General features: G+C 42.2%; 1 protein-coding gene across 16 annotated transcripts in view; it reads right to left on the bottom strand.

The window, feature by feature from the left end:
• Positions 1-17,917, bottom strand: part of CD44 (CD44 molecule) — an 87,336-nt gene that overhangs the window by 10,688 nt on the left and 58,731 nt on the right. For 5 of the 16 annotated variants that reach the window (XM_070228434.1, XM_014729350.3, XM_005598012.4 and 2 more), the window contains 7 exons: positions 14,880-15,008; positions 13,268-13,405; positions 10,193-10,294; positions 8,347-8,436; positions 7,276-7,482; positions 4,671-4,724; positions 954-1,025 (listed from right to left, as the gene is read on the bottom strand). In XM_070228434.1, the coding sequence (XP_070084535.1) occupies positions 954-1,025; positions 4,671-4,724; positions 7,276-7,482; positions 8,347-8,436; positions 10,193-10,294; positions 13,268-13,405; positions 14,880-15,008 (792 nt within the window). 16 annotated transcript variants of the gene reach the window in all.

Raw genomic sequence — 17,917 nt, 5'->3', positions numbered from 1 at the left:
GGGTATCATTTCTGGTCTTTCTCCTGGACTCCAGCCCTGAGATGCCTCACATTCATTCTCACTGGAGCTGGGCAGGATCCTACTTCCTGCTTATAGCTATTTGCCTCTCACCCACCCGCTCCTCCCTGGCAGCCCCCTCCCTCTCTCCTTGTGCCCATGCTCTGCCTTCAGCTGCGCTCAGGCAAGCGAGGTCGCACGACGTTCTTCCCTCTCCCAAAGGGAGGCTCAGTTTGAGACCTCTGCAGGGGGAAGAGTTGAAAGGGTAATTTATAACCCTAGGAAAACCCTTCTTTTTTTTTTTGTAATCCCCTTTTACAAATGCTCAATTTTGAGCCTAAGTCAAATAAAGAATTTGCCTCAAATGCCTTAAATCTTGATGCTCAGGAGAGCCAGGTGCCTCAGCACTCGCATGCACATGTGACAATTTCTGAAACTTCCTTCTGTCTGGATCAGCGAAGACTGTCCCTTGAGAAAAAGTAGTTTGGGGACCGGAAGAATGTTTTCACTCCACCCAACACACATGGCCCCTGCATGCCCTCACTATCTACAATGTGAGAGGAAGGTTACAGACTGCACCCCAAACCCAGAAACGAAGGGGAAACTGGACTGCGATAGGAAGAACCTGGGTGTGACATGGAGTCCCCTGGGCCATCACTCGTCTGGGAAGGAAGCTGCAGCAACTAACATGGCACTGCTCTGGGACAGGCCAGGGACAGGTCTGACTGTGAGCTCAGCCAGGCTATGGGACCGAGGGAAAAAAAGTTCCATCCCTTCCTACCCAGAGGCTGTAGTGCTCTCACTCATCCTTTAGCTTGCAGAGAGGAGCCAATCAGATCCAAGGGTTGGAGACTTAGGAGAATGTGCTTTTGAACCGGTCTCTTCTTCCTTTCTGGGACATTCAGAGAAATCTGGTCTGGCATCTTCTTTTTTTTGCTTCACATCTTAAAACTCACCTGGAATTTGAGGTCTCCGTATGGGACCCGAGGTTGTGCTTGCCCCACCTTCTTGACTCCCAGTCGAGTGTCCTAAGGGAAAAACGACATCTCTCAACTGAAGCCTGGAACGCGTGACCACCAGTTCCTCACAGAGCAGCCCACGGGGGCAGCCTCGACGGCCGGCATCCCCGTGGAGCTATTCACAGACCCAAGCCACAGGCGGTCACAACGTGTTACACCAAAGACATCACTCCGGAAGAGTCCGGTCTGATTCAGGCTAAGGTTTGGAAACATTATTTTTCATCAAGAACATGAGGACTCTCCCCAGCAGGGTTGTCCAGTGTGTAAGACCTTGGGCTCTAGAGCAGGACAGCCCTGGACTCAAGTCCCACCTCTGCCTCTTGCCGGCAATGTGCACGGGCTCAAGTCAACCCTCCCAGGCTCAGTTTTCTCGCTCGTCAAATGGGGTAATAATAGAATCCACTTCATCATAATTTGATGGAGGTTTAAAGAAGCACGCAATCATGGTAACTGCGTGTAGCTGTTATGCTCTACTGTTAATTCAGGATCTCGCTACTCAAAGTGTGGTCCCTGGACCAGCAGCGTAGGCAACACGTGGGGGCTTGGTAGGAATACAGATTCTCAGTGCTCGCCGCAAGCCTACTGCATCAGAATCTTCATTTATCAAGATCTCTAGGAGACTGATATGCTCCAGAAAGTCCAAAGCAAGTCTAAAAATCACATCCAATATCATCTTAGAAGTGAACATAAATATTACAAAATAAAGACTTGGAGGCCATGGCCCTTTCTATGAAAAATCATCTTACTAGAGTCCCTGCTAATATATTACTGAAACACACCTTGTTTTTAGAAGGCTGAACACTTTCTACCGCCACAAAACAAAATAAGGAAACAAACAAAGAGTCTCAAACTGGAAGGAAGCATCAAAAGACAGAGACTCCACCAATTAGAACAGGAGGTTCACTGAAAGGAGGGAGGTGTCACGTTTTAAAACAAGCTTCTAAGAAATCTGGCGAAGAGACTCACCCAAATGAAAGCTTTGGTTTTTGTGTTTTTTATGCTTCTTCCACTGCTTCAAAACAAAATTTGAAAATTCCCACTAATAGGAACTCTTTTTTCCCTACCAAATGGGAATCCACTGCAGAATCCGGAAGGCCTCCAAGGGAAGAAAAAACCCAGGGACGTCTTTTGGGCCAACCAATGGATGAAGATGGCTGGGCCTTAAGGGAAAAGCTTTCCTCGGAGAGTCGAACTGTGGACTGTGCATAGTGGACACTGAAATCTTGATTATGGTCGTTATTTTGATAGGATGGCTCCTGTTCACGCAATTTGATGTTTTTTTTAAAACTCAGAATGGAGCAAGGCAAATTCTTACCAGATATCCTGACATTTCAACATACCTCATGCCATTTTGACAGTGGCTTTTCACTTTACAAACTTCAGAAGGAGTCTATGGCGCTTTTTCTAGCTGCCTCCCAGAGTCCTTGGTCATGGGCAGGTGTTCACCTGCACAGGTCATGGGATACTGGCCATCTAAACTGGAAGTCTTTGGCTTCGAAAAACACCTGAGAGTACAGTCATTCTCGCTAGCCCTTCTCTGACTCAGAGCAGCCTTTGATATTTGAAAGGGAGGTCATTAACGGATCATCTCTTTATTGTGATTTTCAAAAAAAGCCCTCCCAGCAAGGAAAGATCTGGGTGTGTGTAACCAGATGAAAACTCCTGTTTGAACAATAGACACCTGCACAGGAGTCAAACAAAAGAGACCGCTCCTGCCCACCTGATTCTCACTTCAAGTGAAAGGCGAGGAACATGGACGAGACGCAGCAGGCCCCATCTTGCGCCCTAGAAGTCTGCAAATCTAGCCAGGGTAGGGCTGGCCAGGAAAGCAAGTGCTACAAAGAGGGACACTTGACCCTGCAGTTAGGGGATGAGGTCCAATCTGAAAGGTGTGCATGGAGACAATTCAATTGGCTTCAACTGTGAGAAAAACAGTCTCGGACAGTGCTTCTCAAACTTCCCTGTGTAAACAAGCCACCTCGTGAAAGGGGAAGAGGGTTGGTGAAAATGCAGATCTTGATTCAGGAGGTCTGAACGGCTGGGTCCTCTGCATTTCCAACCAGCTCCCAGAGGATGTCGCTGCTGCTGGTCCAGGGACCACACTCGGAGTAGCTGAGGTCTCCTGATTTTAGACAGCATTGCCTTTTAGTAACAATTCCCTAGCTTTTCCAAAATACTTTCATATTCCTGATACCTTATGTTCTTCACAGGAACTCCAGGAGGTACTTGAGTCCGGTGTTCTGATCTCCTTTTTACTAGCAAGGAAACTGAGGCTGGGAAAGGTTAAATGCCCCACCCAGGCCCCTAGAGAGCCTGTGACTTCTGTCTTTATTTTAGAAGCATTTCTAATGAGCCCCCACACCCCGGGGCTCTTCCCTAAAAGGCTATGACTGAAGCTACCTTGTAAATACCCATCTTTATATTTGCTTTGTGTGTGAAGCGTTAAGCCTGGAGGCAACCCCGGCCCTGACTGAGGGCAGGAAGAGGAGGACAGTAGTTCCCGCTGATCACCTGGCTTGCCTGGGGGCCCGGACCGACAATGCCTGGGGCGACCGACAATGCCTGGGGCGACCGTGGCAATACCAGGTGGTCTAGACGGGCTCTGGAGTTGGCAGGCCCTTTCAGTGGCCCCGGGATCAGGGGCACATGGAAACCTGCCTCAAGTCAAACTTTTGCTGCCTGGAGTAATGTTTCCAGGAGTGTGATCCAGTCACAGCAAGCAGAAACCCATTTAATAACGCATGCCTGGCAGGAATTCTGGTCATCACAGACGGCTTGCTCCAGGTCACGCTTACAAGAGGCAATATGAGACCCCCAGCCTCAAAACCTGGCTTCACCACCCAACTCATTAGTCCTGTCAACTCAGCCAAGTTACTTAGCCTCTCTGAGCCTTAGTTTCCTCATCTGTAATATGGGAATAATAACAGTACTGCAGGATCGTAGGGTGATTAAATGAGTTAATAATAGATGAAAACCAGGAAATGGCTGATATCTGTTGACGTGCAGAAACGGCAGTTTCATAGGGTCCAACCTAGTACACGTAAAGTGTTTAGAACAATGCCACTGATGCGCAGTAAATTCTCAATAAATGCTGGCTATTCTGCCATGTGCTGGGGGTGGGCGAAATGCTTTACGTGTATTCTGCCATTTAGACTTTAAAACAATGCCCGGTGAAAATTACTACTATTTCAATTTTATTGGTTAGGAAATGGAGTCTCAGATCCTTTAAGCAATGTCCCCATTTAGTATGTGAAGTTGCTGGGATCAAATCCAAGCCATTCTTACTCAAAAACCCATGATCTTAACCACTCTGTTAGTGCCATGTTGAGACCCTGCTTGAATCTTGCTGATCTTCTCATATGAAAGAATTTTCTCCAAAGCAGGAGATTCTCAAAGGATAGTCTAGGTCCCAGCAGCATGAGCATCACCAGGGAACTTGGGAGAAACACAAATGGTCAGGCTCCACCCCAGACCTACCGCATCAGAACTTTACGGACAGGGCCCAGCAATATGATGTCGTAAGCCCTCTGTGTGACTGTGAAGCATGCTAAGAAAGTTGGAGAACCACTTTTGTAGAGACAGACTCATACTTCACTAATAACCAGCAGGTTCTATGATGATGACAGTAAGTGACTAAAAGAAGCGCAAACTCACCACTTGTTTCAGATCCGTGGGTGGTCTGGGCCCTCCCGCCAGAGGCTCGGTCTTCTGTAAGGAGAATCGGGGAAGGTTTAGTGCGGTGTGCTCTGGTTACACTGTCATCTGCATGTCCCCATGTTTGCATTCTCATACAGCCCATCACAACGTTCAGTCTTTTCAAGGTAGCCGGAAAACAATGGCAAAAGAGCCTTGAATGGGTCCATGATATTAATAAGTGGTCATCACTTAATCCCCTGAGGAGTGGGCTAGAGTTTTAATCAAAATTTAGGAAACTGAGAAAGCACAGACCATCGAGGATGACCATAGGAAGCGTGGCTTTGGTAGAAATCCAATACTGTAACACTCTAAGAAAAATATTACATGTCTTCACAGGTCTGAGGTTGAGACTTGAAGTGTCTTTAAAATAAGGACTATAAGCTTTGGATGATGACAAATGTGATCATAAGGAATGGGTATACTCTGAGGCGTTGGTCACAAGACATTGAAAGAGATTTCTCTGAAGCAGGAAATAGAAAAAGGTTTGGGTGTACAGTAAGAGATCTTGTGGTTGAATTCTGTAAAGATTCAAAGAGAAAAGTCAACTGCTTATTTAGAGAAAAAGAACCTGAAAATAAGTGAAAAAGAAACGGGGAGATGATAGCTAACATGAGTAATGTATATCTGGCTACTAAAAAATATTTCAAATAATATTATTTTTCAAAAATTAGATCTGTATTTTCAATCGTCTCAAACCTACATCACCACAAAGCTTTAGATTGAGACAAGTTCATGAACTGCTAAAATCTGGATTCACAGGTCAAATCTTGGATTTAGCATACGAAAACTCCCACTTTTCTCCCTTTTCCCTACACATTTTTGAAAACTATACTGGAATCTTAAAACAGAACAGAACAACGGTCTCATCAAATGGCTCTACTCCCCCACTATGAAAGTACCTATAAAAATATACGGTAATCTGATCATCAGCATGTCCCCATTAGAGAAGGTGACCTGTAATCTCTCATGGAATTGTATCGAGGAGACAGATTGCTTTGTTCCTTGGCTGATGGTTAGAATAACTGAAAACAGCATTTGCTGAAATGCCAGCGTAAACACCACCATCACCACAATTCTGAATGTTTTAGTTCCTAATGTTAAGCATAAAGACTGAGAAAAACGTATGGGAAGAAATGAGCCTTATCTGAGTATTTCGGAAGAAAACCAAGGATGACAGTTGGATCACTTACTAACCACCTAATTCATAAAGAACCACGGAAAACCTGTACCGTCATGGAATGCAGAAGGAATCAGCATGTGTGAATATAAATTTTATAGAAAGCATTTTATTTACTAACAAATAGGATATGTAATCCTTCTAGGCTACTATGACTATTAAAATTGCCATTTAAAATTTAAATTCATTAGGTTGCATAAGAGGCCTTTTTTGCCCAGAGAAACTAGGCAGTGCTCTAAGGTTCATTTCTCCAGAAGAATATCAACAATGCTACTTGGAATTTTTAATAACTGAGGGCAAGACCAGGCTGAATAAAGAACCAGAGGGTGTAAGGGGCTTTGTCTTGCCAATACTATGAAGTTAATATTTTTTTAAAACTGTTTTCCTGGAAGCCCAGGGGTGGACAGCCCAGAGGAAAGAGGTCAAGCCTGTGGCATTCTGGGTCTTCTGTCCCCACATCATCAGAGCACCACCACTGGCATCTGTTTTATATATTGGGGTTTCAGAAGACTTATTCTTCTCTTTTTTGTGGGGAGATGGAGTAAAAGGACTTCTGCTACAAAAATATATATATATTTAAAATCACTAATCTTTAATATGCCTTCGTAGTTGAGTGTAAGAAGTACTTGAGTTTCTTAGCCAGAGTAGGTATTTTCCAGTTCCCTTTTCTTCAGTGTTAGTTTCTTAATGCAAATGGAGAAACAAAGAAAAACAGAAGTAGGGAGGATTGCTTATTTGAGAAAAAAGTCTCATTCTCGGTCCACGTCCAACTTAATTGAATAAATCATCTTCAGTCATCTGTTTGCCATTGCAACAAGAGAAATGGTGAATGGCCTAGTCAGTAACAGTAGATTAAATCATAAAGTTTTAAGTGTGCATCATAACTAGAAAAGTTTTATCCACAAGCCCTTCACCGAAAAGTAAAATTCACCAATCCATCACCAATAAAAGATAATAATTTCAGAGCAAAGATAATAGTATATTAAAATTATTCACATGTTGGGTAGAACCTTACTAAATAGACAGCCTGTATTAGTTGAATCAAATGCAGTCACTAGTATTTAACTACTCTGACCTACAAAAACATTGATTTCATATGATTCAACTTAATACACCACAGATCAGGAACAAGACAAAGAAAGAAATTCTACCATAACAACCAAGTCCCACAAATAGATGGAAATTACACTGGTAAATGAAAGCATTATTTATGTAAAATAGATCTAAGTTTACTTGCACTAGAATGATGATGTCTGATGAAAGCCATTCCCACATCACAAAGCATTCTAACCACAGCCTTTACAGAAAATGTCTCCCGCAATATGAGAGTATGTGCTATTTTTCTTACATAGAGACAGCAAACCAGATAACAAGTGGCCAAATTACCTGAAAAGGAACCATCAACATGAGAGTTAGAATCGTCAAGAACAATAACTTCAGTAACTCCTGGGGACCCAGTCTTAGCAGGGGTCACTGGGGTGAGGGTGTTGTATTCCTTTGTGTCTGGGGCATGAGCAGTATAGCCCTCTCCTGAAGTAGCTGAGTCTTCAGAAAAGTTTCCACTTCTTCTTCCACCTCTGCCATCATTCCTATCTGTGTAGAGGTGCAATCGATGGTAAACCCACATTTCCAAGACCACCACCCATTGTAAACTTATCTTCAAAATGTGCAATTGCTGCAAAAGTTTTCCACTTGTTATTTATGAACATGGAGCAAAAGACAGTGCGACATGTTACACTAGAAACAGAATTAGTATTTTGCAATCGACAACACCTGGACATCACTCAATGGAAGAGATTTCGGTGATCCTAATATCCAGAAAAGGATTGTGTTGCAACATCTGCCTGGGTTACTAAAGCTTTATGACACTACAACTGCAACCTTGAAGTCAACTCGGGTACTAGATAATCTTGAGCTCTCACTCAGTTGGACCCACCTTCAATGAAGTAGAGGAAACACACCATTGAATGGAAAGGTAAAATTACGCTGCATGCAATTGGAATAGCAAATGCAAGCTTTCACAGACCTGAGGCTTTGGTTATTTTTTCCTTTGCTAGAAGGGCACTGTTTCTTAGTCACCATGGATTTATGGTCCAGAGGATAAATGGCAAAATAATATTATTAATGCAAGGAAAACAGTTAGTGATATAATTCAGACCTTTATACCAATTATAAATCATAGATAAGCAATCTGTTATTTTTAAATTAAGCTACTAAGTCTAGAGTTTAAGAAACAATCTTTAAGATTAAGAAATACAGTTTTAACTTAATGTATATGGCTTCTAAAGGTCTACAAAGCAGAAAAATCAGAGAACCATCACCAGCCACACTTTCTGATCAGAAGAAAGAGCATAACAGCAACCAATTGATGTACCTCCACCACAGACACTGGAAAAACACCCACAGTTCACTGATTTTTATCAATAGCTGAAGCCAACTGGGCTTTACAATCCTTACTGCTAGATGATGGAGTAGAAGTCATTGGATGGTCTTTATCTTCTTCCAAGCCTCCATGTGACGTAGAGAAGCTCTGAGTATGACTCTGCTCTGTTTCAATAAGGGATGAATCCAGCGTTAATTCTGAGCCGTGAAACAAATCGCCTGTTATCTGCTGACAGGGAGGATCTAGCTACTGTAGTGTCAGACGGGCAGGGGCGTAGGAATACCGAGGTTTGTGCACACCATTCTCTTCTGACTGAGGATTCTCCAGTTGGCTCCTCAGACCCTTCGCTTCTCAGTATAATCAACAAAGGTAATGCGCCAACATGATCCCTGAGCCAAACTTTGCCCACCCCACATCATCCTGGCCCAACTGTAGTATTTCTTCCAGTTACTCAGGAAAACCAGAGAACATAGAGACAGGGAAAAAGGAATGTTTGAATCCCAGTGTTCCTATCAACAATCTAGAGCCCCTAGCTGTGAGCCAAGAAGCGTGACTGCAGGGAAAATAAACACAACAATAGCAAGTAGTATACTTGTGACCACAAAGAGGAAGAAGCTTATCTAGAAGGACCTGCTCAAGTAACTCCAGATCAACTTCATACAAGGAAATACTTAAGTCCCTTCCAAAGAACATTAAAGTTAATTTTACTCTGTTATTGGGTTTTTGATCTCATCTGTGGATGGGGATTCTCATCACTGCACTGAAACGCCACGAAACGCCTGCCTGGGCAAACACAGAGCCCTCACTGACACACATCAATATGAGGTTGAACCATTGCCCATATCTGAAATCACTTTGACTGTTTTGAGCTGATTTGCTTTTGCATTCTTCTAAGAAAGGTACTGACGAGTTGCGGGCACAAGCACTCCATAAAGCACACCCATAAGCTGCGTCTACCACCAAGCAGACGTGACAACCAGGAGAGAGGCATTCACCAAATCCCAAACCCAACAGCAGAACGTAAGTCAACAGGGACATAAAATGGAACTATGAGACCTCGCGTTGGCAGGGACCATCTTAGGCTTATCTGCATCTCCTTTGATGCTCAACAAACCGCTATTTACATTGGTGATGCTGGCTGATTTTTCCCTTTGCCTAAAAGGGCTCACATGAAGGACTCTGCCCATTATGTGTAGCAAACAGTGAAATGAGATCCTCTTAATTCTGGATTTCTTTCATGTTCTGCCAAGAAATTATGAATGATTTCAGAGTGATCTCTAGGATAGCCCTGTACAGATAGTGGCCATTAAGGCTCCTAGAAGTTTAGCATTGCTTCTACCAGATGTTTAGTAATAGGAAGAGATATTAGCAAAATGTTCCTGTGTTCCTCTTTTGTTCCTAGGCCTGACACCTTTGTCATTGTCAACAACAGGCCTTGCCCCTCCTCTGTGGGCTGATGCAATTTCTCTATCTTCTATGATTACTGGGCCCAAAAATATCTTTTCACAACCATTAAAGCAATCCTACCCCTCTTCCACCTTGATTGGAGGAAAGATGGGAATCCAAAGGAGATGGTCAGTTAAAAAAAAAACATAGAGAAACCACTGCCCTAGCTGTGGCCTTGGGTTTCACTGACATAACCTAGTGAAGGAAAATCCACGGAATGGAGTCCCAAATCCTTTTTTTCCTTAATATAAAGTCATTGGATCTGGGAAGCACCAAGAATGAAGGCAAAATAAGATTTAAAGAATCCCGCCAAGAAATATAGATAATGAAGCTATCTTTTACATCTTGGGCTGAGCTGAGCCACAAAGCACCAAATGCGCCATTCCACCACCAAGCTCTGCATCCAGACCAACGTGAGCAAGAGCTGAAGCAGGAATACAGGTCAATAAAGGGGCTGCAGGTCATTATCCTTACGAGTTGTCATTGAAAGAGGTCTTGTCCTGTCCAACTCTTCCACCAAACCTGTGCTTGGATCTGCAGAAGGCTGAAGCGTTGTACTACGGCTGGAGTCCACATCTGAAGGAATTAAATTAGCGTTATTGCTTGACTTCCTAAACCACTACCTGAGGGTGGTTTGTATCTACAGCCAAACTATTCTTATATTCAAACCTGGGCAAGAGGAAAGAAAGCACATACTGGTCCGTGTCTCCAGAACTGGAATACATTAATGTTTCTTCAAAACAGCATCACAAGAAGTAACTGGCTTTCATTTAAGGGCTGAATTGTATGAAAGCTACAATTTTTGTTTGTTTTTGCTGAGTCTGGAAGGACTCTAAGTGAGCAAATGATGGGCCTCCCAAGCTTCGCACAGAGACAGAACATAACCCCCGGTATGTTAGGGCGACTCCTAGGATGGCCCTAGACTTCCCCCATTCCATACACATTGCCTTTCTTGCAGACACATGGGATCTGACAAATGGAGAAAGGACAAAGCACACTGTTCAGGCAGCATTTTGTCACATCCCCCTTACTTGGCAAAAGCACATTTTTTATAGCCTTCTTCTCTCATTTGGTCCTCTTTTGTTTTACAAAGCAAATGTGCAAATAAAATATAAAATCATCATCTAATGCTACCTAGGTGGAGGCCACAGGAAGTATTCAGGGGCAAGAAATAAGAAGCAGTGGGTGTTAGTGAATCATTCTTCCTGTAAACAAAAGTATGAGGTGTCTTTGGAATTTAACATGTACAATGTTGAGCAGTACAAAAATTTCACTGAAATATTTATACGTGCTGTTTCTAATAATTGTGACAGATCAAGTCTGCTGAAATAACATGTCCCGAGTGACGCAGAGGCCAAACAATCCATAAACACCATCACTGTTGCTGGCTCTCCAGTGAAAAGTCTACCCACACTGCTGCCTCTGGGGAGATGTAATCAGTTCCAGATGACTCCAGAGGGAAACACTGGAATACTGGTCACCCACATCTACACTGCAGCCTTTACGTATGAAAAGAAAAGAGAGCCAAGATCTTTGCAGGATGAAACATGGCTACTCTATTATCCCAGATTTCAAAAAGAAGGAAAGGTTAGCTAACCCCAATCAAAACCCAAAACAGATATTCTCCCAGAAAAAGTTCTGTCTGCTCTTGGTCTCTAGACATCTTGTTCATCTTCCCTCTTATAAGTAGAAGCTTTCAAGAAGTATCACACCATTCCATGGTTGAAGCCCACTGTAGTGTCCTTAATGTGTTCATCAATTTAATGGAATCTCTCTCCGTTCATCAGTAAGCAGACTTAACATAGATTCTGAAGTTATTTTACTGGCTTGGTTTTCCACCATGGCTATCATCGGCGCCTCCAGCAGCCATGTGCATAAACGTGTGTGCTGGGTCTGCATGTGGTACTTCAGCCACGCAACATAATGGTCCTAGCCTACCATTCAAACTCATCTTCCTTTGTGACAAACGGATCCGCTTACTCTGACAAAGTCATTCCTTGGCTTTCCTTCCTTTGTGCCTTTCCTTACATGAGTCTCCTTCCTAGAAAAACCTTTTCCTGATTTCCTTTCTCTGATTATCCAGGTTTTTTTCCATTTTTCAAAAGCCAGATCCAATCTACCTTTCTCTGACATTCTGCAGACGGTACTCTGAATTTCTTTGGTGTTTATTGTTGGAAACATTCATTTGACATCTACTACTTACTGTCTCGTATTGTTAGATATATTTTGATGCTAAATGTTTACTTTTCTTAGCTAAATTTTAAGTTCCTTAAGAGCATGAACCATGAATGGTACATTGTCATGTCTCCATAATCATGAATGGTGCATTGTCGTGTCTCCATAATGCCTTGCATGTTAGCAGATATTTAATACAATTGTAGTTTAAGGAATATATGTTCACTAATATTTGGGTATGTCATAGTTAGAGTGTTCTAAAAAACTGAAACTGCTGGATTCACTTCAGAGATAACTTTGTTTGATTCAATACCAAGAGACATCATTGTTGTGCTCTTAGAACTCACTTCAATAAGGACTGTGTTACATAAACCCTTGACAGTTTGGATCCAGGTTATTTAGTCTATGCTATGACTGAAAATTCACATCGCCGTATCGGTTCTTTTGGTTTACCTCCCTTTTCACAATGTTACATTTCTATGACAAAGATATCCCGTTAAAAAACCCCCAAACTTGCAGAACTATCCACGGGTATAGTAAGAAACACAGGATTCTTCAACTTGGCAAAGATTGAGAAAAGAGGAGCATCTCCTACTACCAACTCTGCAGATTCTCTAAGGAAAGCTGTCATCTGTTCTGGTAAAGGAAGAATTCCTTTCAAATATAAAAATTGGTCAAATGAAATCACAATTCTCCATTCCGCAGAACTACAACTAGTATCTTTTTATTCTCTCTTGTTTAATTTTGCTTTTGAATTGCTTATAGGTAAATAAGGATGATATTTAAGAAAATAGGGATTCCATCCTGTGTAAAAGTTGTCCATTCATTAAATTCACAAGTGTTTACTGAGGGCCAAGTGTGGTCTAAATCCTAAACCACTGAGTACTGTATTTATTTCTAAATGTGGCAAGAGTAAGTGATAAAGTTTTTTGAGCTTTTTAGTTACTTGTTTGGAAGGAGTACTCACCAATTTTTGACCTCCAAGATTTCTCTACCAAAGATGAATTACATCTTTAGGTCTATAATGGAAATAGTCATGGAATAGATTCCATCGCTTCACTCTGTTAAAAACCCTGCACTTGGAAGCAAACGGGAAAAAAATCTTGAGACTGCTTCTTCTTCAGAGGAAATGACTTTCACGTCATCTTAGAACTAATTCTTCTTTAATCCTCCTGCCAAATTCTTCACTCACAGCCCAGGACTTCATATTTAGATGAATGTGCTTATCACTTCTTACAAGAAAACTAACTTCTGAAGAAACTTCAAGTTCCTTAGGAAAGTAGACTGGTCTAAAACCAAAGGCATATTTCTAGGAAAATAGCCATTTGGTGGTTTTCAAAAACATAATATATAAAAAAGCTCAGAGGTTATTACCCATCCATCTTTCCGTGTGATGACCTCGTCCCATTGGATGTGAGATTGGGTCGAAGAAATAAGTCCAGGAACTGTCCTCTTGACTCTGCGTTGTCATTCTTCGATTTGGATGGCTGTCGTGGGCTGAGGCTGTTGTGACTAGGCAGTTCAAGCAATTGTCAAAGTGTTAGTTGACATTTGGCCAGGGATATACTGATTTATTAAAAAGGCTATTCTTGAGACAAGACAATGAAACCATCTTCCTGGCATAGGGGCCCAGGAAGTTGCATAAATGCAGAATGTTTTAGCAGGTATGGGTTCATTCATGCTCATTTTCTTAGCAATCAGCATGTGAACTGGAGGACACAGAAGCATTAATGACTTTCTCAGTGGTTAGAGGATGAGCTAGAGACACTGAGTGAAGATGAAGAAGCAGTTCTCCACCCATGCCATGTTGCCACCGTCCCCCAAAGGAGGAAGTGTAAGAGCCCAAGCACATGACGTCATTCCGAGACAACCACATCCCAGTGAAATGCACATTAGGCTGGCAGTGATTTAGAGAAGGAATAAGGTAACACTCCCCATGAGATAAACATGAAAGTAAATGCCATTCATCTCAAAAGCATGAATGGAATCCATTAGCAGCATTACCTTCTATCAATTGGATTTATGGCATGAGTGACCTATAAGAATGCAGCATATACTTTTGCTCCATTCTGAGCCAGTGGAGAAGTGTAGGTGGAAAAGAATACAAAAGTGGCCCCTTAGCAATAACCACACCACAAAGCCAGTGACTGAATCCATTGCTCTTGCCAGGAATGCATTCAGAAGTTGCCACACACTGGAAGGACATTATGCGTTATATTCTATATTGCAAATGGAAACACAGGAATATTTATCAATGATATCAAATGAGAATATGGAATTCATATTCTTTTACAAGGCAGGATGCATTTCAATGTTTCCATCACACAGACAAAAGAACATGCATAAGAGCTTGCAGAGCCAAGTTCTCTAGCATCACGTAGAGATGATTAAGACTTGAGTCTGGTTTCCACAATCCCACAAGTCAAGAAAAGAGAAGGTGTGTTTTTTTTAAAATCTTAGAAAAAAAATTGTACATTCAAGGAGAAATCTCCAAACAGACATGACAAAAGGGCCAAATGACATCAGACAGGTATTTTTCTCAAAACGTCTGGCTCCATTTCTTCAAACACTGGGGTTCTGACCAAATGCTTTCTAACAAGCCTAGTGTTTCATAGAACCATATTACAAAGCCTGGACCCACACCATAGAGTGGATTCCTTTACAAAACAAAAGGGAGCATTTTCCAAGATCAGAGCCTCTGCTACACTCTCACTAGGGGATGCCCAAAACTGGATCTGAGAGTGACATATTCCAGGGCACATTCTAGTCTCTGTGCCTCCTTCATGCGCTTATATCCATTCCTGTCCAGGTGATTGGTTATGAGCACGTAAGGGTTGGCTCTGTGTTGACTGCATCATAATTTATTAAGGAACTTTAACATCTCGTGGCAATTCCTTCAACGTCTTTTTGTTCGCTGTCCTCAGTGCCCAACATTGAACCCAAGAGGAAGTTTCCACCCACATTTGCTTATTAAGCTATCCATTACCAGCTGTCCCTGTTGCTGAAGGAGAGTCTTCCTTTGGCGTTTGGGTGTATTCCCCACGCCATCCGTCCTCAAACCACTGCTCTTTCTGGGTAGCTGTGTCTTCTGCTGTCCTACTAGAAAGCGCCCAGGCTGTGAGAAAAATGGCAATTGTGAGGCATTATTGTTCAATTTCCTCACCAAAACATATCTCTCTACTTCAAGGGCATATACACGTGGGAGAGAAGGTAGACTAGAAAAGCGGCAAGAAGGCAGACCGCCGATATTCTGAAAAGGAGCTTAGAAATCAAGCGGCCCTATCCTTTAACTTTTCAGATGGGAAAACTGGGGCCCAGAGAAGTTTTGATTTGCTCAAAATCATATCGTAGATCGGCACAAAGTTAGAACTAGCCCAGAGTCTGTGAATCCCCAGCATTCTTCTTATTTTACTAGCGTCTATGGCCTCATGTATCCTGCCTGAGAAAACTGTTGTTCAAAGAATTAACCTCTTTGCTCCAGTGGTTTTGGGGGAAGGACTATCTTATATAAGAACCTACAACAGGATGAGTGTCATGGGAGACCTTCTCAAATGGTGGTCACATCAGCCATAATTATATGCACTGGAAATGCACCTGCAGTGGATTTGCCCAGCATAGAAGACGTTGGGAATGACACAGAGGCTACTTCACTGACGCAAATGACTTGTGTTACGTCTGTGTGGCATCCAAAATTGCCAAAATTACCTTTTATTCTTTGGGGGGAAGATTAGCCCTGAGCTAAATCTGCCACCAATCTTCCTCTTTTTGCTGAAGAAGACTGGCCCTGAGCTAACATCCGTGCCCATCTTCCTCTACTTTATACGTGGGACGCCTGCCACAGCATGCCTTGATGAGAGGTGCATAGGTCCCCGCCTGGATCTGAACCAGCGAACCCCAGGCCACTGAAAAGGAGCGTGCAAACTGAACCGCTGTGCCACTGGGCTGGCCCCCAAAATCACTTTTTAATAAAATTAGTTCAGTGGAAGAAAAACCATCTAAGCCAGTGTTTGGCAGTATATAAACAATACCAATGTGTGATAGACTTAACATTTCAGCCACTCAGTGTTGTAACTGTCCAGTTTCGAAAAGGACAAAATGAATGGAACAAAATTGTATCAGGGTTTCTCTGGGAAAAATCAGAAAGCCACTGACATTTTCATCTATAGCAACTAATAGCAGATTTTTAGTTGATCAAGAAAATGAGAGCTTATCAACTTGCCAAGCCAAAGTATATTTTGCAACTTGTAAAACTGATTGTATTTTATTATTTTAGAAAACGATATGTGTGATGTGAGAACAGCAAATACATTTGAAAAATAAAACTAATTTTCCTCGTTTTACCCTTGCAATGGCCAAAACATTCCTGGGGCTAATTGGTTATCCAGAGGGAGGCAGAAAAAATCCCAAATCTTAAGTTTTATCTCCCACTGACTAAATCACTACCTCTTGACAAATAAGCAAGTTAGGAAAACCGCTGAATGCAATTACAAAAAAAGAAAAATTAATCCAAACATAGAATGTCTAGTCAAAGTTTTTACTTTTAAAGAAAAAAGAGAAATGCATATGTATGTGCACATGTGCACATGCGCACGCACACACACACTATATACTCCTTCTATCACTATCTTTACAAACACAAAGATCTTTTTTAAATATATATACCTCTTTTAAAGATTGGCGCCTAAGGTAATGTCTGCTGCAAATCTTCTTTTTACTTCTTCTTCTTCTTCCCGAAGCCCCCCAGTATATAGTTGTATATTCTGATTGTGGGTCCTTCTAGTTGTGCTGTGTGGGACACCGCCTCAGCATGGCCTGACGAATGCTAGGCCTGCGCCCAGAATCTGAACTGGTGAAACCCTGGGCCGCCGAAGCAGAGCGTGTGAACTTAACCACTCGGCCACGGGGCTGGCCCCCACAATGATCCTTTAACTATCTAGTAACCTGCTGTTTTCAACATATGAGTTAGCAGAGTATAGGATTTCCCTTGTAAAATATGAAAGTTGACTCTCTTCTACAAATTGTGATGTTCTTTTGATAAAGCCCAGTGGTCACCAACCAGAGCTCTGTGTTTGCAAGCACTGATAAGACAGTTGCTGCTGCTCTCGCTGTCTTCCCTCTGTTAGGCGCTGTCATGTCCGGTTTTTCAACTACCCTCCAGTGATGATGCCCCTCCCTCACCACCTTTTGACAATAGGTTCATTAATTCCAAGCCTCTTATGTAACTTTCTATTTTTTAAGTACAAACTGTCTTAAATCATTTCTGAGTTACACTGTCAGGACCCAAAGGGGACGGTATGGAATCCCATGCTAAAGAGACTTCCGCTTCTCGTTCCTTCTTCTAGCAGAAGATTCTTTTTTTTTAAGCTTGGCCCATAATCCTCACGCGTGTATCAGATCCATTGGGGTAAATAATGAGACGTAGGCCTGTTGGACACATTCAGTACAAAGCCCAGGATTTACTAACCTAGTCCTAGCTGACGTCCGAAACATTTCTTTTGTTGTCTGAAGACATCCCTCAAACCATGGTTCCCCAAACCCCTTTGGTTTCTCCCTTTGGCTTCTAAGTGGCTGTTTCTTACATTTTTCCTTTAGGAGTATCCAAGGCTAGGAGAACAACGGTTGAATCCTAGCTTTAAAAATGCTACAATCCTAAATTAAGGCTTTTAAAATTCCAAACATGATAGACAGCTCTTTGAGAAATAGATGAAAGAAGAAGAGTATATACTTCTCACTTTTTGTTTCTCCTATCCTCATGGTCCAGGAGTGAACGAGATTGTTTTAGAAAACCTGAGATGTTTGCACATAAATGGAAATAACAGCATCAAAGCCTTCCCCAAGCTACCCCGGGTTCAAAAACAGAAATAGAACAGTCACAGAATTCAAATATAGACCATTTGAGCTATTGACTATCCTCCAAAATTACAAGGGATGTCTTTCTACAATGCAGTGAGGAACAGAATGGGAAAAAGAAACTGGATTCAACAAAGACCTTCATAGAAAATAAAAATCCCAAAGATCATTGCA

This window comes from Equus caballus, chromosome 12 (genome assembly GCF_041296265.1).
Source record: "Equus caballus isolate H_3958 breed thoroughbred chromosome 12, TB-T2T, whole genome shotgun sequence".
NCBI lineage: Eukaryota > Metazoa > Chordata > Mammalia > Perissodactyla > Equidae > Equus > Equus caballus.
Note: the sequence above shows the minus strand (reverse complement) of the source record. Positions and strands in the feature narration are given on the sequence as shown.